Here is a 22,458-nt window from a genome sequence, read left to right as displayed (position 1 = left end):
CCCAACTAGCTACAATCGAGGCTGTTACAGTTGACAGGCTTTATGATAATCAAAGAAGAGCTCGGTCCAACCCATGATAATATATCAATACTTATCATAGACAAGTCTGGTTTATTGGGATCTGGGATCTTTATTGGGATTTAATGGGAGTATGGCTGACAGAGCCATACTCACAGACTGATTATTTTGGAAGATCTGAGTTGTAGCAATTGTTCAGGGGCTTAAAGCTTTTTTCAATTACCAAAATGTTTTCATAATCGGTTAACTCCCGCTCTACTGACGGAGCGTCATTTCTCTTCACCGATCTCGAAGAGTTAAGTAGTAGTAACTGATCTTACCTGTGGGTGGCAGCATTACGCTTTCCTGCGTACAGTCTGCCGGAAATCATTCAAAGGAAGAAAAAAAATAAGCCATACTCTGTACATGGCGGTACCAGTCGGTACCAGTAGAGGGCAGTAGAGGGCAGTAGAGGGCAGTAGGGGGCAGTAGTACTCATTGAAACTGATAATCAAAGAAGAGCTCGGTCCAAACATGGGTGCCGTAACAGATGGTAAAAGATTACTTCTGGATTTATATTAAGGGATAATATATACAAAAACAACATACTGCCTGAAAACCTTTTTACTTAATATGCTAGTGCATGCTCGTAGAATTAGAGAACGTGAATCAACCATAGGCTAAGGGGAAACCGTGAGCTAGCCGCTAAAGCTAACACTGTGAATGGTTTCTAAAGAACTGTTCGACTGTGTGTTTTTTTGTGTCCAGATGAAGTTATTCGTAAACGGCTTCTCATTGACGGGGATGGAGCAGGAGATGACCGCCGGATTAACGTGCTCTTAAAGAGCTTCATCAAATGGTGCAACACTCCCAGCAGCCCAGAGGAAGGGTCAGTCACACACCAGCCCTGCTCTACCACCGCTTTGTCTCAGCACTGCTCATAATATACAAGTGTTTGCTCATGATATACAAGTGTTTGCTCATAATATTATAATATGTACAAAGTGTTGTGATGTTTTGTGTAGATTCACTCAGTACCAGAGGATGATGGGGACATTAGCCCAATGTGAGTTCTCGATGGGGAAGACCTTGATGGTGTATGACATGAACCTTCGAGAAATGGAAAACTATGAGACGATCTACACAAATATAGGTATTTACAAAGTCTGCTTATGTGCATGTATTTCTGGCAGTAGAATATTCTAACAACTATCGTCAGAAGAACTATTGATATTCATTTTGTGTTTTTTTTGTAGAACAAAACATCACGTCTGCGCATGAGAAAATAGCTGAATGCAAAAAAGAAATTCAAAGAGCCAAAAGAATACGGAAGAATCGTCAAGGTAAAAATAAATTCACAATCTGTGCCAACTGCCTGTCTCACAGAGAATGTGGGTAAAGTTTATTTACAGCGGAATAAACTCTCTGTTTATCTCCATCTCTGGTCAAGAACCACTGTCTCTCCACCTCAGGATTGTGTCGTTACAGCTCAGAATTAGAATGTTAAACCAATTGAGATTTTAAGATTAAAAAACAAGACAAAAGTCTTCTATATTGTGAATATAGTTACATGGCTCTTTTGGTCATCTTTTTGTGTTTTTGCCATGTCGTGCCATCATGTCAATTCAAATACACAGTTTTTTATTTATTTAATTGCCTTATTGTTATTGACTAAACTGGTCTGAAATGTTGAAAATAATGTGTTCTTAATGTGTATTACTTTGGCAGTGTAATATCCATACTTTTGTCTCTTTCACAGAATATGATGCCCTGGCTAAAATAATACAACAACATCCAGACAGACACGAAACTTTGAAGTTAGTATTCTTAATTAACTACTAAATTTGTGTAATTATATTTTTATGGCAACATACGTCTTTTTTACAGGCAGTTGGAGGCACTGGACAAGGAGCTTCAACAGCTGTCTCGCATTAAGGAGAATGTAGATGCAAAGGTAGTGTACAGTGTATTGTAGATTACAGCATGAATATTTACTCCCTCTCGTGTAAGATTAAACTGAACCTTTACATTATTTCAGTTGGAGTTGAGGAAAAAACAGTTCCACGTACTCCTCAGCACCATACAGGAACTCCAGCAGACGCTTGAAAGTGAGTCATTTGTGGTTACAGTGCAGGTTAATGTATTTGCTGACATGTAATGCTTAATGATAAAACTTGTTTTTTTTAGATGACGAGAAATCCGACAATGATGACAGTCAAGAGAGCCCTGTAGATAATGGAGAATGAAATTGATATACAACTTGGTTTATTTTTATATGCGTTTTGAATAAAGTCAACTCTTCTGTGTCCTGTGAGTATTTTTTTGCAGAGTACAGTTCAGATTAAACAATTTATTTACGTTTAAATTCAACTAGACCCTTTTATCTCTAGAAAGTAATTTCACAAGAAAACCACTAGGCTGCAGAATTGAGGTTTAATGTGAAAGATTGTATACATCATGTGGAACCGGACAAATAAAAGGAATAGAATACAAAGATTGAGCATAAAACATGGCATTGAATTTGATGCGTCTAGTAAACTGCGGCTGATCTTTAACTATAATTTACCCAACTCTAGTAAAACTCATGTAACTGTCATCTAACTGTCAACTAACTAAAACTCACATAAGTACGTACGAGCCTTCATGAGACGTTTGTGACGACTTTGCAAAGCAGCTCTTTTCGTGCCGATGTCATAATCTTCTTTGAGCAGCAACTCCACATTCTCCTTGTCCTGGAGCATCTGCAGCATCTGCCTCTGAAGGTTTACGGCCAGCTCTTGTAACATCTGGTAACGGATGACCATTGGAATCTGGTCGGCCAGACGTTGGCTTGCAATCTACAGACAAAACAACAGGGCACATTTACTGTATGTAGTCTAAACATGTATATGTACAGAGTATACGCTCTTAAAGTTTGTTACCACTGTAACAAACTTTAAGAGCATTATACATTCTGAAATGGCGAGCGAAAGTGAAGAGGATTCAATTGAGAAAACTGCTACATGTATACGCAACTACAGATTTATTGTTAGTATTAATTGTTTGTACTAGAATTTTTGATGAGGACAAAATCTTGGTGTTTAAATTTTACTGGACAGTTTTGCACTGATCGAAAACTCTCACCACAAATGAAACTCAAATTCAAACGTGAGGCTATTAACTAGATATTCAAAATTGTATCTTCATTTTTTGTTCTTAAAATCATCAGCGTTTGTATATCAGAAAATGTCTTATGGTGCACTTCATTTTTAAATTTATAAACGCACGGGAGCAACAGATTTTAGAATTGATTTTGTTTTTGATATTTTCCTGATTGTGATGGCTTGATATCCACACATCTTTTTTTTTTTTTTAATATAACACATTTTTTTCACAATCAAATATTTTACATCTAAGCCGGTCATTGTAATTTCAGGCAACAGTAGAATACAAATAGAAAGATGCAGTATATGGAGCTGACAAACGTCGTAGTGGAGCAGAATAAGTGATTGAAATATGCCATAATTTTGCTGCTGTGACATGTAGAAGGAGTGGAAATTACCGCATTTTCTGGACTATAAGTCGCACCTTTTTTTTTATAGTTTTGGCCAGGGTGCAACTTATACTTATACTCCAGAGCGACTTGCATATGTTTTTTCTTCTCTATTATGCATTTTTTTGGCTGGTGCGACTTATAGTCCGGAAAAGTGGAAGTAAGTGGAAGAATTCACTTTTGAAATGAACGTACTTGGTAATAGGATTTCAGATGCAGCATGAGTTCTTGGAGAGTTGCCCTGTTGTCGACAAAGTACACAAGGCTCCTGTTTTTGTGATATTTCGGGCGTCTCTCCTCCTCGTCGTCTTCTTCTTCTTTTCTCTCGCTCAGGCTGTCGCTGTAGGTCCTGTCCTGCGTGTACACGATCATCTCCATCTTGAACTGAGTGCGCAGCATCTCCTCGGCCTTGGTCTCCTTCTCCTGCCTGATTGATTCAATTTGGGCCTAACAAAGATGGTGGAGAAAATGTCACAGTACAATTTCAAATAGCCACCACTGAGATATGAATAATACCTTGGCATTTTTCTGAAGGTTTGGGAATCCCGTGAAGCTACTGTGGGCCAACTGTAGGAACATCTTCCGGATGCAATCTGTAAGACGTTCAATGACTGAATTATGTTGCGATTACTACAACTATTTGTGCATTCACAGTGACATTTATGAAGCTCGTAGTTGTGTACTACTGGGACTACATTTGGAACTAATCCTGGAATAGAAAAGGATTAAACCAGGACTTGAACAGGACCAAACCATGTCTACATCTGGACAAAACAGCGCAACAAAAACGAGTGTGAACGCACCCCGAGTTTGTGTGTTTTCCCAGTGTAACGGCAAGTGTGTAACTAAGAATGTTGGTTGTAACACCTGAGCATGTACTGTATGACATGTAAGTATATATGCGCTCATGAGATGCACACAAATCTCTTCGGTTGGGTTTAGATCAACCCCGAAAGTTAGAATTCCAATATGGCGGCGACAACATGGCGGCGACCAAGACCGGTCCCGCTGATACAGCTCAGGCAATAATTTTCTCTCTTGGGCCCAAATCCGCTCTCTTGTCCCAAACCCTAATCCTAACCCAGTGTCTGAAATGTATCGAGGGCCGCCATATAATTATTGTGTTTTTCAGCCGCCATGAGGGCCGCCATATACTGACTTCCGTGAGTTAACGGGGGGTTGATCTAAAACTGACCAAATCTCTTCAGTTAGATTAGTGCACGCTCCCGTCGTCTTTATACCTCCTGCGTCCTTGAGCCTTTTGACCGCAGGTTCCTCCAACTGCTTGATCTGCTCCTTCACCATGGCCTCGAAGGTTTTATAGTTGATGAAGCCCGGCAGCTCTTTACCCCGATACAGGGGGCCTCATACAGCCCCACCTCATTCTCAATTTTCTCATTAACTGCAAAAGAAGAGCGTCACTTCTGTGTCTCGTTCCCGTAGGGCAAACGATCCAACACCTACAATTATTTCCCGATTTGTCCAGGATAGCGTTCCACCTCGCAAAGTCTTTCCTCAGTTGAGAAAAGACGTTGATCTTGTCTCCACACTTGAGTTCGTCTCCCGTGGTCAAACTGATGGCGTCCTGAGTGAACGCTGTCACTTTCTGAAACACGCAATTGAGCAGAAGCAATATAAGATAATGGGAACCTATACATTCAACACGGCTCTGCAATAGAGTTCAGAGGATTACGTCGATGAGGAACATGAGCCTTTCCCCGGCATCAGATGGAGGTCCGCTGCCGTATCTCTCCAGCTCTATCTGCGTTTGGGCCAGCTTCTCTTCTATCTGTTGCTCGAGTCGAGGAAGAGACGCCTGCGAAAGCACAAAGGCACACGGAACGTAACAGAACCCGTGTCATGTTCGATTATGTTACGCGTGCGAGTGACAGCCCACCTCAATATGTTGCACCAGCTGCAAGGTAAGCTTCTCTGCCAGTTTGGGGACCGTGGCGAATCCTTCTTTGTATAGAGTACTGTAAAGACGTACAATTACGCGGTCGTCGTTACTCGCATAGTCCATTACAGATATGCGGCAGTAAATGACAACACACTTACTGGAAATATTCATGGTCCCTAAAGAAGGCCTTCTCCCTTTCTATGGCGTCTGGCAGAGACACGCCGTCTGTGATCTCCCGCTGACCTCGGCACTTGACGATCATGAACCCCTTCTTCAGGTGGATGACCTCGTTGTGCGTTATGTCCACCACTGTCTCCTCTGTGCCTTTGTCCACCAGATCCGGTTTGGTCAAAATACCTACAAGACACACAGTGAAACAGGTAAGACGAGCGAGCGGCGATCGAGACAGTCTGTTCATTTTTGACGTGTTTCACCCAAAGTCCGCTCTCCGTCGGGATCCACTTCCTGGGCCATCTTCAGAGCTTCTGTTGTGGCAATGTCCACATTGCAAGGCACCACCACCAGACTGATTGTCTCTTGTTTCTTGATGAACTTCCAGATTAGTCTCTTAATCTAAAAACATTTTCATTTGATAATTAAACTCAAATAAGGCTGCACAATCAATCACAATCTTCTATACGCAGTCAAAAAGGTTTCAGAACCTCGTATTTGTTTAGCAGTTTACATATATTCAGTCGTCTCCCGATCGTTAATGCTCAGGCACATGTTTTTAATACCACAACTCAATAGTAGAATAATATGATTGAAGTGTAGGATTGTGTCAGCTTGACTAACAGTTTCTCCGATGTCCTCTCGTTGGCCTTTGACCGCCACACGGGTGATTCCAGGAAGGTCTATCAGAGTGAGGTCGGGAACATCACGAGAGGCGATCTCCAAAGTGATGAGATCTTCACTGATGTCCACCCCGTTCCCCGCTAAGTGGTCCTGAGCTGGGGGTTCACAAACATATTTCAAGGATATCATATTTCATGTTAGCGTGGGGTAAATTGCAACTATCATGTTAAATCATACCTTCTCTAATAAACTCCTCCACATTTTCTGGATCTTCTATTTTTTTTTATTCAACACCCTTATATTTAATTGTTCCCTCCCAGTCTCCTCCATCTTTCTTTCGCTTCAACTTCAGTTCAAGAGGACATCGTGTCACAATTCCTGTCACGGTGGGAATAGGACAAATAGTATGTTATTAATTTGCATAGGGTTTCATAGGAAATACATACCAGGAAATACATACCAGGAAATACACACCAGGAAATACATACCAGGAAATACACACCAGGAAATACATACCAGGTATCCCAGGTCTGAATCACACACACAATCACACACACAATCATAATCACACACACAATCACAATCACACAATCACAATCACAATCACAATCACAATCACAATCACACAATCACAATCACAATCACACAATCACACAATCACGATCTCTCTCACACACACACACACACACACACACACACGACTGGAATTTTATGCCACGTTTATCTTGTCTCTTGCCTGTTTATTTATTATTTATTTTTGAATCTCTGTCTTTTTCATTGTGAAGCACTTTGGATTTTAAATGTGCTATACAAATACAAAATACTTACTTTATCGGATGCATTGTTCACCCATAGGCCTATACCTGCATAAACCAGTAGGCTTAGTTTACTTAATTCTATTTTTAGCACCCACACCTTAGCACACCTTGATCTACAGACATAGCACACCTTGATCTACACATTATTAGTTTCAGTGTTCAAAAAGGAAAAGTAGCCATTCCCACAGCCCAAAAAGTAGCCGAGGTCACACTTCAAACACTTCAATCAGGTATTAGCAATTAAAACTCATATAAGCTCAATTTTTGGGTCATATGCTCCGTGCTCATCATTACCCTTTCCTCTGGGCAGCGCCACTCCGGAGAGCGCCTCCAGCACAGAGCTCTTCCCCGAGCTTTGGTCTCCGATGACGGCGATCGCGGGCAGCGCCAGGTCCTGCTCCACTCCCAGAGAGCGGAGCGAGTCTATGAGGTCAATGCAGGGACGCACTTTCTCCTCGTACTGTTGATTGAGCGTGTTGTTCATGCTGACGGTTTATTCTTCGATTCCACAGCGGCAGAAGCAGCAGCAGCAGTCGGTCTTTACTGAGTGAAGGCGCAGACTGTGTGCCCGCCCGTGACCGGGAAACAGAAACCTAACCTGAGGCACGTCTGACGTTTTGGAATTGAAATTGAAAGTAAAAAAAAAGAAAAATACTGGCAAATACAACCAGACACCACTAGAAGAAGCCGATACAATGTATACGACCTATTAAGTTGTCAAATTCAAGTGAAGACATAAAAAGTCAATAATTTGCCATCACGTTTTGGGCTGATTATAAGGCTACATTATTTCCATTGATCACATCTTTTTTATGGTATGCCCCCCTTAGAGGCTAAAAATGTATCTATCATTATTATCATAGATCTCCAGGCAGGAGACGAGCCCAGAGGGGACAGAGGGGACAGAGGGGACAGAGGGGACAGTGACCACAGTCGTGGCTCGTACCAAACACAAGGTAAACGTGCATGAGACCGGCGCACAGAGACAGACTGCTCCACTCCGTTTGTCTGTTGCTGAGAACACATCCTTCAACCGTAATATGCACACATTTTCCTAAACCTCTTGTCACCACTTGGGGGAGAAGCGGGTGCCACTTTGAGAAGCTCTGGTTTACATAAATGCCTCCAGGGTGCTAATATAGAATGCCTTTAGCAACAAATAATGTGTTCAAAGGTTTGTTTGGTCAGAAGCAGTAAGTTTGTAGTGCAGCCGCTTCCATTCCACCAGCTTCACCAGGGCAGCTTCACCAGGCCAGCTTCACCAGGGCAGCTGCACCAGGCAGCTTCACCAGGCAGCTGCAGCTTCACCAGGGCAGCTTCACCAGGCAGCTGCAGCTTCACCAGGGCAGCTTCACCAGGCAGCTGCAGCTTCACCAGGGCAGCTTCACCAGGCAGCTGCAGCTTCACCAGGGCAGCTTCACCAGGGCAGCTTCACCAGGCAGCTGCAGCTTCACCAGGCAGCTTCACCAGGCAGCTGCAGCTTCACCAGGCAGCTTCACCAGGCAGCTGCAGCTTCACCAGGCAGCTTCACCAGGCAGCTTCACCAGGCAGCTTCACCAGCTTCACCAGCTTCACCTGGCAGCTTCACCAGGGCAGCTTCACCAGGCAGCTTCACCAGGCAGCTGCAGCTTCACCAGGCAGCTTCACCAGGCAGCTGCAGCTTCACCAGGGCAGCTTCACCAGGCAGCTGCAGCTTCACCAGGGCAGCTTCACCAGGCAGCTGCAGCTTCACCAGGCAGCTTCACCAGGCAGCTGCAGCTTCACCAGGCAGCTTCACCAGGCAGCTGCAGCTTCACCAGGCAGCTTCACCAGGCAGCTTCACCAGGCAGCTTCACCAGGCAGCTGCTTCACCAGGCAGCTGCAGCTTCACCAGGCAGCTTCACCAGGCAGCTTCACCAGGCAGCTTCACCAGGCAGCCTCACCAGGCAGCTTCACCAGGCAGCTGCTTCACCAGGCAGCTTCACCAGGCAGCTTCACCACAGCTGCAGCTTCACCAGGCAGCTTCACCACAGCTGCAGCTTCACCAGGCAGCTGCAGCTTCACCACAGCTGCAGCTTCACCAGGCAGCTGCAGCTTCACCAGGCAGCTTCACCACACCTGCAGCTTCACCAGGCAGCTGCAGCTTCACCAGGCAGCTTCACCAGGCAGCTGCAGCTTCACCAGGCAGCTTCACCAGGCAGCTTCACCAGGCAGCTTCACCAGGCAGCTGCTTCACCAGGCAGCTGCAGCTTCACCAGGCAGCTTCACCAGGCAGCTTCACCAGGCAGCTTCACCAGGCAGCCTCACCAGGCAGCTTCACCAGGCAGCTGCTTCACCAGGCAGCTTCACCAGGCAGCTTCACCACAGCTGCAGCTTCACCAGGCAGCTTCACCACAGCTGCAGCTTCACCAGGCAGCTGCAGCTTCACCACAGCTGCAGCTTCACCAGGCAGCTGCAGCTTCACCAGGCAGCTGCAGCTTCACCAGGCAGCTTCACCACACCTGCAGCTTCACCAGGCAGCTGCAGCTTCACCAGGCAGCTTCACCAGGCAGCTGCAGCTTCACCAGGCAGCTTCACCACAGCTGCAGCTTCACCACAGCTGCAGCTTCACCACAGCTTCACCACAGCTGCAGCTTCACCACAGCTGCACTTCACCACAGCTGCAGCTTCACCAGGCAGCTTCACCACAGCTGCAGCTTCACCAGGGCAGCTTCACCAGGCAGCTGCAGCTTCACCAGGGCAGCTTCACCAGGCAGCTTCACCAGGCAGCTGCAGCTTCACCAGGGCAGCTTCACCAGGCAGCTGCAGCTTCACCAGGCAGCTTCACCAGGCAGCTGCAGCTTCACCAGGCAGCTTCACCAGGCAGCTGCAGCTTCACCAGGCAGCTTCACCAGGCAGCTTCACCAGGCAGCTTCACCAGGCAGCTGCTTCACCAGGCAGCTGCAGCTTCACCAGGCAGCTTCACCAGGCAGCTTCACCAGGCAGCCTCACCAGGCAGCTTCACCAGGCAGCTGCTTCACCAGGCAGCTTCACCAGGCAGCTTCACCACAGCTGCAGCTTCACCAGGCAGCTTCACCACACCTGCAGCTTCACCAGGCAGCTGCAGCTTCACCACACCTGCAGCTTCACCAGGCAGCTGCAGCTTCACCAGGCAGCTTCACCAGGCAGCTGCAGCTTCACCAGGCAGCTTCACCACAGCTGCAGCTTCACCACAGCTTCACCACAGCTGCAGCTTCACCACAGCTTCACCACAGCTGCAGCTTCACCACAGCTTCACCACAGCTGCAGCTTCACCACAGCTGCAGCTTCACCACAGCTGCACTTCACCACAGCTGCAGCTTCACCAGGGCAGCTTCACCAGGCAGCTTCACCACAGCTGCAGCTTCACCAGGGCAGCTTCACCAGGCAGCTTCACCACAGCTGCAGCTTCACCAGGGCAGCTTCACCACAGCTACAGCTTCACCAGGGCAGCTTCACCACAGCTGCAGCTTCACCAGGGCAGCTTCACCAGGCAGCTTCACCACAGCTGCAGCTTCACCAGGGCAGCTTCACCACAGCTACAGCTTCACCAGGCAGCTTCACCACAGCTGCAGCTTCACCAGGCAGCTTCACCACAGCTACAGCTTCACCAGGCAGCTTCACCACAGCTGCAGCTTCACCAGGCAGCTTCACCACAGCTACAGCTTCACCAGGCTGCTCCACCAGACAGTTTGGATTGAATGACAATGGCTTATTGTGCAATAGCTGTTGCCTGACCCGCCACATTCTGTTCGAATGCGTCTCACAATAGCTGCACATTGCAATTACAATTAAAGGTTGAATGGACGATTTTTTTGGCCCAAATCTGAGTCTCATTTCCTCGTGGCGTGGACTGCCGATTAGTCCTGCCACGTATCAATCATAAAACGCACCTACCGCTCACCTGCAGCCGCGTATGGATCGTCCCATGAGAGCAGCACGTTTCCGCGTGTCTAAGCGCATGGATCTATCATAATATAGTTCCCTCAGTGTACGGGACAAAATGACGTCGGAGAAAGACAGTTCGAGCTGACTCAGAAGTAGACGGAAATCTACGGGAGACGAGAGATGCGATGTGATCCGTCGCGCTAATAAACAAACGCACGTGTGTGTTGTATCAGTCCGCACGGGGGAGTGCGCATGCGCATTTCCGCATGAGGTCTCAAATCGCCGGAAAATCGTCCATAACGCCTTTAAACATGAAGCCTATAGTAGGCTTACTTTGTCTATAGTTCTTTATAATTTCAAAACCAACTTTAGGCACAGAGTAACTCATGCTCTCTCTCTCCAAAGCAAGTTTGAGATGTGCACGGGCAGCACCACTATACCGGGGCACAGGTGAGGGCAATTTTGAATATGGTCTTTTGCTGGTGAAAATTGGTCTCATATTCAATTAGAAATTGTGAAAAAGTGCAAATGAAACAAGATGTGCGGCTGCAGAGCTGACACTGAGGCGTGCGCGAAGCCCAAGTGGTTGAACTTCTTACAAATGTCTAAATGATGTTTTCAAAAATTCAGCAGAAAGGGTCAATGTCACTTCGCTGGGGGGAAAGCACCTGAGCTGGAGCCATCTCCTCGAGTGGCTGGACACTCCACTTCTCTGGCGTTGTCCACGGGGGAGGCGACCGGGGACTCCGTTGTCTGTGAGACTTCAACTCCCACGTGGGCAATGGCAGTGACATCTGGAGATCGGAGGAAGAGCGGCCTCCCCGATGTGATTCCCCCTGGATTTGACTTCAACATGAACCTAACCGTGTCATTTCTGTCTTCTATAAGATCTTAAATGGCCAATATGATCGATTATTATTTGTTTCATAACATATTTTATTCTAGAACATTATGTGAACAGTAACTTTAGAATAACATCATATGTGAGAATAAAAATGTGACTAAATATTTTATATCAGTTTATCAAGATTCAGACGTACACAGCAATTTCAATGATTTGTCTTATGGTCATTAGTTATAACATTGTTGATTCACCCACAGCAAGCATTCAAACGGTTAATATATTGTGATTTTGAAACGTTCTCTTCCTGAACACGAGAGGTGGGCGTGACTGTTGAGCTCCATGTGCTAATAAAACTCAGACAACAGGTCGCGTGCCCGGTTAAGGCGTTGGAGGCAATCGTGTAGCTTGGCCCTGTTGTCTCTGACACGGCTGTCCTCTTTCAGCAGGACCTCCATTTTCTCCTTGTCCTGAAGCAGCTGTAGCATTTGCCTCTGCAGCTCGGCAGACGACTCCTGCAGCATCTGGAACCTTATCACTAGAGGGATCTGGTCCGCCAGCCGCTGCCCAGCGATCTGTCACACAAACGGAGGTATTAGGGAAGGGAGTGTCTACAGAGCCGCGGCGCGCGGCCGAAACTGCCATGTTATTTTGTGCCGCTGCTCCTGAAACTGCTGCGCTATTTGACCGCTTTAGGCCGCGCCAGGTTAAGGTTAGGGTCAGGGTCAGGGTCAGGGTTAAGGTTAAGGTTAAGGTTAAGGTTAAGGTTAAGGTTAAGGTTAAGGTTAAGGTTAAGGTTAAGGTTAGCCATGAGGCTATATGGCAGTCCCGCGGTTCCTGAAATTGTTGGGCCATTTGACCGCGCCGCGGCTCTGCAGCCACAGCCATTAGGGAAAGACGACCGGATTTGTAATTTGTCGTTGTCCATAAGTATTAAAATATCAAAGAGTGCCAATGTCCAATATATCAAAATAACTATCCCCATTCGTGCAGTCGAGCTGTCGCTTTTCTTCCTGGGCTCCATTGATAAGTAGTTTATTCAAAGTAAAGGAGTTGTCCTGCTCTCAGTTTTCACCTACCCTAATCCCCACCTACATATCTGTGCTTGGATGTGATTACTTGAAATGGTAACTTACCTTTTTTGTACTTTGATATTAAGATCCACAAAAAAACACATGTATTCTTTAACAACAGTGTAAATACAAGGGGTAAAGAAATGTATCTAATTTGAGGTGAAATCCTATATTCCTGTGATACACTCTACAAACAACTTACTTGGTAATATGATTTTAAATGGGTCATCATTTCTTTCAGGGTGGCACTGTGGTCATTCCTTTTTGCAGTGGGGATCATTTGGCTGAACGCAACTAGTCCTCCAGGCACTACTACAGGCTCAGGTTCTGTCCTCTTGCGTTTGCCCAGCTTCTTGCTGTATGTGCTGTCCTGTGTGTAGACCAGCAACTCCATTCTGAACTGAGTCCTCAGCATGGACTCTGCAGCAGCCTCTTTGTCCTTACAAATAGCCTCAATCTTGAGCTGTGAGAACCGTGCATGTTGTATTATGTTTACAGAGATGCATTCAAATGAGAAAATATGTTGATGTGAAATAATACCTTGGCTACTTTAATCAGATTTGGAAATCCAATAAAACTGTTCAGTGCCAGTTTGAACATCTCCTTTTTTACAATTTCTGGAGGTACACAATAAAACACATTTATTCAAATATAGAATACTTGAATTACAATATGACTGAATGGGACAAAGTTGGTGACTACCTGCCACGAGTCGGAGTTTGGTGAGTGCCGGCTCCTCCAGGAGTTTGATCTGGTCTTTAATCATACGTTCAAACATCTTGTAGTTGATGAACCCCGGCAGTTCTCTTCCTCTGTACTTACGATCATACTGGGAGACTTCTTTTTCAAGTTTCCAGTTGACTGCATGAACGTCAAAGTTTTTGTGTTTAGCATAATATTGATATTGTGGTGTTTGCTGTAACTATTGTTATTAAATTTGGGTTTATTTCAGTTAAATGAAATATGCATTTATGCATGATTACTTACATGATGTTCCAGAGGCTTCGATTAAGTCTTTCCACAAGCCAAACTCTTTCCTAAGAGTGGAATACATGTTGTCCATGCTGATCTCCTCTCCTGAGGTGAGGCTGATGGCGTGATGTGTGAAACCTGTGACTTTCTATAACACGACATTCTTTATTAGGACTGTGTCTTGAGTGTTACTTGACAGGATTGACACTGGCCTAAATTGAACATTATGAACTTAGATTCGTTATTGAAATAGATTCAAACTCACATCAATCAGATAACGGAATCTATCAGCTGACTCAGTTGGTAGTCCTTCGCCGTATTTCTCCAGCTCTGCATTTGTCTGAATCAGCTTTGTCTTTATTTGCTCTTCAAGTTGAGGCAAAGAGTTCTAAAAATGACAGTAAATACTAAACATACTTAGTAGTATGTAACAGGGAAAACAAAAAAAGACATTTTCAAACCATTACCTCAATATGTTCCACAAGCTCCAGAGTGAGTTTCCTTGCAAGTTTCGGAACTGTTGTATATCCGTCGTCATAAAGAGCACTAGCACATACAAACAAGTTAAATAACGCATGCCAATAAATATACTGTTGCTGTATGTACGGGTGCATTACAAATGAAAGATTACCTAAAAATCTGGTGGTCCCTGAAGAAAGCCTCCTCAATCTTTAATGCTTTGTTCAGAGACATATTGTCCATGATGTCCTTCTGACCTCTGCACTTGACGATCATGTAGCCCTTCTTCAGAGGGATGACCTTGTTCAGTACAATGTCAACAATAGTCTTCTCTGTGCCTTTGTCCACCAGATCTGGTTTGGTCAAAATTCCTGAGAATATATAGTCCAAAAGATATATTATTTTGTTTTTGTGCATATTTTATTTTTGGGTAATTAGGTATTATTTACCCAAAGTACGTTTTTTCTCCGGATCCACTTCCTGAGCCATCTTCAAAGCCTCTGTTGTGGCAATGTCCACATTACAAGGGACCACCACCAGACTGATTGTTTCTTGTTTAGTGATGAACTTACTAATTAAGGCTTTGATCTGAAGAATTAAGTGATGTATCAGCTGCTACAGGCACAAATTACAGGGGGAAAAAACTGTAATAATAGTATAGTAACAGTTAGGGCTGCACGGTAATGGGAATTATTGTGATGTATTATTGCAATATTTGAATATACTTGTTGCCACAACCATTCCAGTTTCATTGAAACAAATACAGTGAGGACCCTGGGATTTTGCAAGTTCTCCCCCTTAAACATTAAATTGTCATTGTAGGGTCAGTTCCACGGTGAGAGACATAATCCATAAACATATATCCAAAAGTCACATTATATGATTTTTAAATAATGTATTTGTGTGCTATTGCAGCAAGTCTCAGTATTTCATGTATTTGAACACCTGAGAAATGCAATGTTAATATTTAGGCCGCGCCAGGACCTTGACATGCTTCTTATGAAGCCACGTACTCCTCGGTTCTCGTGGCTGTATGCGTCCAGGAAGGAGGTTGTTGCCCAAAATCACACAATACATGGCCCCATTCATCCTCTCCTCATTACAGTGCAGTCCTGTCCCCTGTGCAGAAAAGCACCCCAAATCATGATTTTTCTACCCCCATGCTTCACAGTAGGGATGGTGTTCTTGGGATGGTATTCATCCTTCTTCTTCCTCCAAACACGATGAGTGGAGTTTATACCAAAATGTTCTATTTGGTCTCATTTGACCACACGACTTTCTCCCATGACTCGTCTGGATTATCCAGGTGGTCATTGTCGGTGTAATCCCTCATTCGTCCAGGCGTGTTCCATAGTAGAAAAAGCTTCAGTTGTAGTCATCTGGACTCAGTTTGAAAAAGTAGACGTTTCGACTCTCATCCAAGAGTCATTGTCAATAACAGAATTTAGGTCGAGAACTCCGATATTAATACTGTTCTGTGGTAAGACCCGCCCATTGGGAGGAGCCTTCCTGAAGTAGAAAGAGTTGTTGGTTTCAACAGAAACTCCCCCCTTGTATCTACCGAGCTAACCTATTCAGAATCTTAATGGGCTGTTAAAACCTCTTTGTCTTAGTGAGACCCTGGCTCAACCACCCTGAGTACCTGATTAGCATTTGAATTCCCTGGTCCTTTACCTTTCCAGGGGTTCAGTAACCCATTATAGATAACAGGAAGATTAAACCTAAGCCCTCCATTTCTGTTTAAAGAAGGTCTTTCTTTTTTAACAAAAATAGCTTCCTTGACTCCTCTTTCAAACCATCTTTTCTCCCTGCTTAAAACCTTCACCTCACCGTCTTCAAACGAGATGATTAGAGGCTTCAAGATGGAGATGCACGGCACTCTGTGGACCTGAACTAGTATTTCTTCTGTGCTGATAAAGCCTCTTGTGTAGAGGCTGTTTCGTCTCACCTATGTAACGTTCTTTACAGCTTTCTTCTCTGCATTGGATCGAATAAACTACATTGCTCTGTTTTTGAGTCGGCAATTTGTCCTTTGGGTGAACCAGTTTTTGTCTTAAAGTGTTGCCTGGTTTAAAATAAACAGGGACTTCGTGTTGTCTAAAAATTCTCTGCAGTTTTTCCGACAGGCCAGACACATAAGGGATAGAAACACCCTTCCTTCTCTGTTCAGTTTCCCTTTTGTCCTGCTTCTTGGTTCTCTTCACTCTGTTGAGAGCCCAAGCGGGGTAACCACAGGCTGAGAGGGCATTTCAGACATGTTTTTCCTCTTTCTTCTTGCCCTCTGAGCTGGTGGGCACACCTTGAGCTCTGTGTTGTAAGGTTCTGAGACAGACAAATTAGCGACCAGCAAAAACAATTGGATTAAGAACCTATCAGATCGTGTTCTGACACAGGCAGAAAAGGAGGTGCTCTCTAAAGGGCTCAATTTTTCTGTCACCTCTAAACTCATCCCTACAGAGGACTACATCACAGCCACTGAAACGGCAATTAGAAACAACAAAATGACTGAATCGGAGGCTGCAGACCTGAGGTTACTTGTCACAGCGACCCTGAAGAGTGCCAAACCACCGCCTTCAAATATCACAGCTGAAGAGAGAAAAGCACTTTCAGCACTGGAAAAAGATCATAGCATCAACATCCTCCCAGCAGACAAGGGACGTTGCACTGTGATTCTCAACGCAGCTGATTACGAAACCAAAGTCCACACCCTCCTCGAGGACACGACCACATACGAGCGCTTGAAAAGAGATCCGACCAGTGGTTACAAGAAGAAAGTGATAGACTGTTTACAAAGGCTGGAAAAAGAGGAAGCGATAGACCGGCCTCTGTATTACAGACTGTATCCTGGTGAAGCCATGCCTTACATTTATGGCCTTCCAAAAATACACAAAAAGGAGGTTCCACTCAGACCCATAGTGTGCAGCACAGATTCCATCACTTACAATGTGGCCAAGCATTTAACAACTATATTGGCTCCGCTTGTGGGGAATTCGGTACATCATGTGGATAACACGCACAACTTTGTGGATAAAGTGAAACATCTCCAACTGGACCCAGATGACCTCATGGTTTCATATGATGTTGTGTCCCTGTTCACCTGCATCCCGACCTCTGATGCAGTAGCAGCGGTGAGGATCAGACTGCAGGAAGACACCACCCTACAGGAAAGGACCAAACTGACACCTGAACACATATGTAAACTGTTGGACATCTGTCTGAACACCACTTACTTTCAATTCCGGGGACAATTTTACAGACAGATTCATGGCTGTGCCATGGGCTCGCCCGTCTCTCCCATAGTGGCCAACCTGTACATGGAGCACTTTGAGAAGAAGGCACTGTCCTCATTCTCAGGCATAGCCCCAAAACTGTGGCTCCGCTATGTCGATGATACTTTTGTAACAATCAAGAAACAAGAGCTGGAAACCTTCTCTGATCACATCAATGCTGTGGACCCACATATCAGGTTTACAAGAGAAGACGCTAAGGAGAATCGCTTGGCCTTTCTTGATTGTGCCACGATCAGAGGAGAGGACGGGAAACTCCAAATAGAAGTATATAGGAAACCTACACACACGGACCAGTATCTGCTCTTTAGTTCCAACCACCCACTACAGCACAAGCTGGGTGTGATCAGAACCTTACAACACAGAGCTCAAGGTGTGCCCACCAGCTCAGAGGGCAAGAAGAAAGAGGAAAAACATGTCCGAAATGCCCTCTCAGCCTGTGGTTACCCCGCTTGGGCTCTCAACAGAGTGAAGAGAACCAAGAAGCAGGACAAAAGGGAAACTGAACAGAGAAGGAAGGGTGTTTCTATCCCTTATGTGTCTGGCCTGTCGGAAAAACTGCAGAGAATTTTTAGACAACACGAAGTCCCTGTTTATTTTAAACCAGGCAACACTTTAAGACAAAAACTGGTTCACCCAAAGGACAAATTGCCGACTCAAAAACAGAGCAATGTAGTTTATTCGATCCAATGCAGAGAAGAAAGCTGTAAAGAACGTTACATAGGTGAGACGAAACAGCCTCTACACAAGAGGCTTTATCAGCACAGAAGAAATACTAGTTCAGGTCCACAGAGTGCCGTGCATCTCCATCTTGAAGCCTCTAATCATCTCGTTTGAAGACGGTGAGGTGAAGGTTTTAAGCAGGGAGAAAAGATGGTTTGAAAGAGGAGTCAAGGAAGCTATTTTTGTTAAAAAAGAAAGACCTTCTTTAAACAGAAATGGAGGGCTTAGGTTTAATCTTCCTGTTATCTATAATGGGTTACTGAACCCCTGGAAAGGTAAAGGACCAGGGCATTCAAATGCTAATCAGGTACTCAGGGTGGTTGAGCCAGGGTCTCACTAAGACAAAGAGGTTTTAACAGCCCATTAAGATTCTGAATAGGTTAGCTCGGTAGATACAAGGGGGGAGTTTCTGTTGAAACCAACAACTCTTTCTACTTCAGGAAGGCTCCTCCCAATGGGCGGGTCTTACCACAGAACAGTATTAATATCGGAGTTCTCGACCTAAATTCTGTTATTGACAATGACTCTTGGATGAGAGTCGAAACGTCTACTTTTTCAAACTGAGTCCAGATGACTACAACTGAAGCTTTTTCTACCCAGGTGGTCATTGGCAAACTTCAGATGGGCCTGGACATGTGCTGACTTAAGCAGGGGCTAAGCGACAATAGCTAAACTCCAGATAAACTCAGAGAAAACAGAGACCCTCCTTGTTGCACCAGATAGTGCTAGACTAGACTTGTTGACCTGAGGTCTTCTGCAAAAGCTTAAATCAGAGATCTTGGCGTGACGTTTGATGGGAATATGTCCCTTGAAGATCATTCAACCATCACAACTTATTAAGTTTTTCCCAGTTGCGCAACATCTCAAAGCTTGGATGTTTAGTATCTAAAAAAAACTTGAGATGATGGTTTTAGAGATGATGGTGTAGTTCTACACGGCCATCATTGAGTCCATCCTCACCTCCTCCATCACTGTGTGGTACGCTGGAGCCACAGCCAGGGACAAACAGAGACTACAGCGCATTGTGCACTCTGCTGAGAAGGTGATCGGCCGCGGACTTCCATCTCTGCAGGACCTGTACGTCTCCAGGACTCTGGGACGGGCTGGTCGGATCACACCTTCTCACCCCGGACTATTTGAGCCACTCCCCTCAGGCAGGAGGCCACTCCCCTCAGGCAGGAGGCCACTCCCCTCAGGCAGGAGGCTATGGTCCATTCGGACCAGAACCTCCCGCCACAAGAACAGTGGGGCGGGAGTCAGAGGGGCTCTGCCGTTGGACTCATGGACACACTTCTTAAACACTATCACTGTTGTATTTTTTACTACTGTGTGAAGCACTTTGTGACTATATGTCTGTGGAAAGCACTATACAAATAAAGTTTACTCCCGTACTTACTAAAAAAACAAAACTACTTTAGAATAGAATAAGAACCTTTTCAACCTTTACATCTTAAAAACAGTATATTTCTGTCATACATTTAGTTTGTTGCCATGTCGAATATTGCATCGGTCAATATTGCAATATCGATACTTTTGCAATATTGTGTAACCCTAGTAACAGTAGAATTGCATCATGGCAATCCAACCTGCTGAGCATTCAAACCACTTCATTTTTTCGTTTGGTGTAAATCAACCACATACCTGATCTCCGATGTCTTCTGGTTGTCCTTTGACAGCCACACGGGCGATTCCAGGCAAGTCGATCAGCGTAAGATCAGGTACGTCAGGAGAAGCTATATCCAGACTTATAAGATCCTGACTGATCCCACAGCCCTGACCAGCCATCACATCCTGAGCTGCAGATGAGAGTTGAACAACAAATACTGAGAATGAATTACACAAATACTCATGACAATAGCCGAAGACAAGTCAAGCCAAGGTTTGTGTACCTTTTCTAATCTTGTTGTCCACATCTGCAGGTTTGATTATATCTTCCACGTAGTCCCTGTATTTAATTCTTCCACGCCATTTCTCCCCTGATTCGGTTCTCTTCATCTTGAGCTCTAAGGGACATCTTGTCACAATTCCTGCAACATGAACATCAATAAGCCGTTTTTATCAGCTATTTTATTTATTTATTTTTTACACCAGGGCCAGACTTTTTCAGCACTTAATTTATTTAATAGGGACAAGTATGTATATTAAACATGTAACAAACAACATTTATAGCCAAGGCTAATATGCGATGTCCATCCCAGAAGAGCTGAAAAAAGCAAACAAGGTTCACAATATACCTTACATTTATACAAAGGTAAAGGCTGACAAAATCTCTTGTCATCACAAATGGTCTTTTAGTGAGTATATGTCTGATTAAATATGTTTGTTTCTGTAGGTCAAGTCCAAATATAGAATTTATAAAAGGCTACACCCAAATACATTCAACATTCAGACTATGAATGGAACTTTATCCAGAGTTTCTTTGATACATGTTAGTAGTGAGAAGATGCTCGACAGTCATCACACCAATGAGTACATTTGAGCACAGTAACTTGAATAATCACAAAACCCCATAATTAGATCAGATTTATTTTTTGTGTGTGTTCACAACCAACTATTATTATGTAGCAAACTGCTGAAACCTCCCCAGAGTACAGGAAATTACATCTATTTTTCCAGAAAGCGCCCTTTGGAACGTAGTATTTACGCCATGGAGCTACGCTTTTTACGCTAGAGACTGAGGCATGTGCGCGCGCCTACGCGGAAGTGCCACACACGCCGTGTTTTCCGTGTTTACGTCTTAAAACTGCATCTACAGAGTCTGTGACAAAAGGTACGTCCAAAACGACTCAGAATGAGCTGCTCAACTGTTTGCTGGCTTTTGTCGTGTTGAAAGCGGCTGATTTCGTATCAATCCGAGCCGAGACATGTGATCTGTCAAACGCCGTGCTCCGTTACCATGACAACAAAAACGCAGTTTTTTTAGGTTATTACTTGCATAAGGCTAACGCTAAGCATTAAGTGTCGCTTAACTTCTATTGATAAAAATATGCTTTTGTTATTAGAAAACCCACGAAAGAAAGCCATAAATGACAACTTTCCGCAATAATGTCTGTGATGATTAAATATACAAATGTAAATGTTACACATGTAGTTCAGGGTAACTAATGCCACTTAGAAGCTGTTTTATGAAACGCCAACAATTGTTTGTGTTTTTGTTTCCTCTCAATGTAGTAATTGCTACTCTGCAATAAGTGACAGTATCACTGAGATTTTGATTTGCTCCTTTCATTTTATAAAATGTAAAATTTAATTTTATGTCAAATGTATTTTCTCACAAATGGAATATGCCTCTAAGTCATTGTAATAAAGTGTGTTTGCTTAATTAATTCAGTTGTAAATGTGTATTTAAAATATCCATACAGTCAATGTTAAAAATTTAAATTTTGGACATTAAAAAAAAAAAAAAAAACACGGTCATGTCAAATAGCCCCCCCTATAATTTGTACCACCAGCGCCACTGGGGCTGATAGTAAACAAAGAGGTTAGTTTCATGTGACCTATAGTTAAAACCCGGTGAGCAGGTTCTACTCAGAGTAGGATATTTTTCCTACTCTAATAGTTCCGACACTCGATTCGCAGATTGAGAATGACTCTCGGATGAGAGTCGAAACGAGTCCACATGACTACAACTGAATCTTTTTCTACAATCACTTCATACTCTTACTAGTACTCTTGAAGTACTCTTACATACTTTTTTAATTATTTGTATTGCTACAAGAATATGCACAATGTTCAGCACAGTATACATTTTTCGATGCCCACCTCTAATCATATGTACTTCTGTTTACATGACATTTCAATCATCTGAAAACAACTCCAGTAAATAGATTCCAAAACAACAGTCGCCCTTGAGAAATAAAGTCAAGCTGCTGCTTTCACTCACCGCTTCCTCTGGGCAGCGCCACTCCGGAGAGCGCCTCCAGCACAGAGCTCTTCCCCGAGCTTTGGTCTCCGATGACGGCGATCGCGGGCAGCGCCAGGTCCTGCTCCACTCCCAGAGAGCGGAGCTGGTCTATGAGGTCAATGCAGGGACGCACTTTCTCCTCGTACTGTTGATTCAACGTGCTCATGTCTACAGAAGCCGATTACTACCACTACCATCCAGGAGAAGTCACGATACAACCAGGAAACAACCAGGAAACAACAAGGATACAATAGGGAAACAACCAGGAAACA

At 44.3% G+C, this 22,458-nt stretch overlaps 3 protein-coding genes across 3 annotated transcripts; 1 reads left to right on the top strand and 2 right to left on the bottom strand.

Annotated features, from left to right (window-relative positions):
• Positions 1 to 496: 496 nt before the first annotated feature.
• On the top strand, positions 497 to 2,303 carry thoc7 (THO complex 7). Its single transcript, XM_072452807.1, has 8 exons — positions 497 to 550; positions 766 to 886; positions 1,023 to 1,150; positions 1,254 to 1,340; positions 1,757 to 1,814; positions 1,885 to 1,951; positions 2,036 to 2,105; positions 2,185 to 2,303. The coding sequence occupies exons 1-8, from the start codon at positions 532 to 534 to the stop codon at positions 2,241 to 2,243; spliced, it is 609 nt and encodes a 202-aa protein (XP_072308908.1). The 5' UTR covers positions 497 to 531; the 3' UTR covers positions 2,244 to 2,303.
• A 300-nt stretch (positions 2,304 to 2,603) lies between these two features.
• On the bottom strand, positions 2,604 to 7,556 carry LOC140365284 (interferon-induced GTP-binding protein Mx-like). The gene is given in 13 exon segments (XM_072451622.1): positions 2,604 to 2,834; positions 3,725 to 3,976; positions 4,046 to 4,122; positions 4,771 to 4,885; positions 4,888 to 4,931; positions 4,994 to 5,135; positions 5,223 to 5,345; positions 5,427 to 5,505; positions 5,588 to 5,786; positions 5,864 to 6,002; positions 6,225 to 6,379; positions 6,462 to 6,602; positions 7,337 to 7,556. Coding segments are annotated over 13 exon segments (1,881 nt in total). The 5' UTR covers positions 7,527 to 7,556; the 3' UTR covers positions 2,604 to 2,609.
• Positions 7,557 to 11,975: 4,419 nt separating this feature from the next.
• Positions 11,976 to 22,399, bottom strand: LOC140365285 (interferon-induced GTP-binding protein Mx-like). The gene is made up of 12 exons (XM_072451623.1): positions 22,166 to 22,399; positions 20,172 to 20,309; positions 19,924 to 20,078; positions 14,722 to 14,860; positions 14,445 to 14,643; positions 14,281 to 14,359; positions 14,079 to 14,201; positions 13,829 to 13,961; positions 13,544 to 13,702; positions 13,382 to 13,458; positions 13,044 to 13,304; positions 11,976 to 12,343 (listed from the first exon to the last, which is right to left on the bottom strand). The coding sequence occupies exons 1-12, from the start codon at positions 22,350 to 22,352 to the stop codon at positions 12,116 to 12,118; spliced, it is 1,878 nt and encodes a 625-aa protein (XP_072307724.1). The 5' UTR covers positions 22,353 to 22,399; the 3' UTR covers positions 11,976 to 12,115.
• Positions 22,400 to 22,458: the final 59 nt, after the last annotated feature.

Source organism: Eucyclogobius newberryi, unplaced genomic scaffold (assembly GCF_026437365.1).
Source record: "Eucyclogobius newberryi isolate DKJ021-1_F unplaced genomic scaffold, fEucNew1.0.hap1 SCAF_19, whole genome shotgun sequence".
Classification (NCBI taxonomy): Eukaryota; Metazoa; Chordata; class Actinopteri; order Gobiiformes; family Gobiidae; genus Eucyclogobius; species Eucyclogobius newberryi.
Note: the sequence above shows the minus strand (reverse complement) of the source record. Positions and strands in the feature narration are given on the sequence as shown.

Excerpts from the sequence above, each read along its gene's own strand:
- thoc7 (XM_072452807.1), top strand. Across the intron at positions 1,151-1,253 it reads GACGATCTACACAAATATAG|AACAAAACATCACGTCTGCG; the intron begins GTATTTACAAAG and ends TTTTTTTTGTAG. Across the intron at positions 2,106-2,184 it reads ACTCCAGCAGACGCTTGAAA|ATGACGAGAAATCCGACAAT; the intron begins GTGAGTCATTTG and ends TGTTTTTTTTAG.
- LOC140365285 (XM_072451623.1), bottom strand. The coding sequence starts at position 22,352 with ATGAGCACGTTGAATCAACAGTACGAGGAGAAAGTGCGTCCCTGCATT. Across the intron at positions 14,644-14,721 it reads GGAGAAAAAACGTACTTTGG|GAATTTTGACCAAACCAGAT; the intron begins GTAAATAATACC and ends ATATATTCTCAG. Across the intron at positions 13,703-13,828 it reads CGAAGCCTCTGGAACATCAT|TCAACTGGAAACTTGAAAAA; the intron begins GTAAGTAATCAT and ends ACGTTCATGCAG.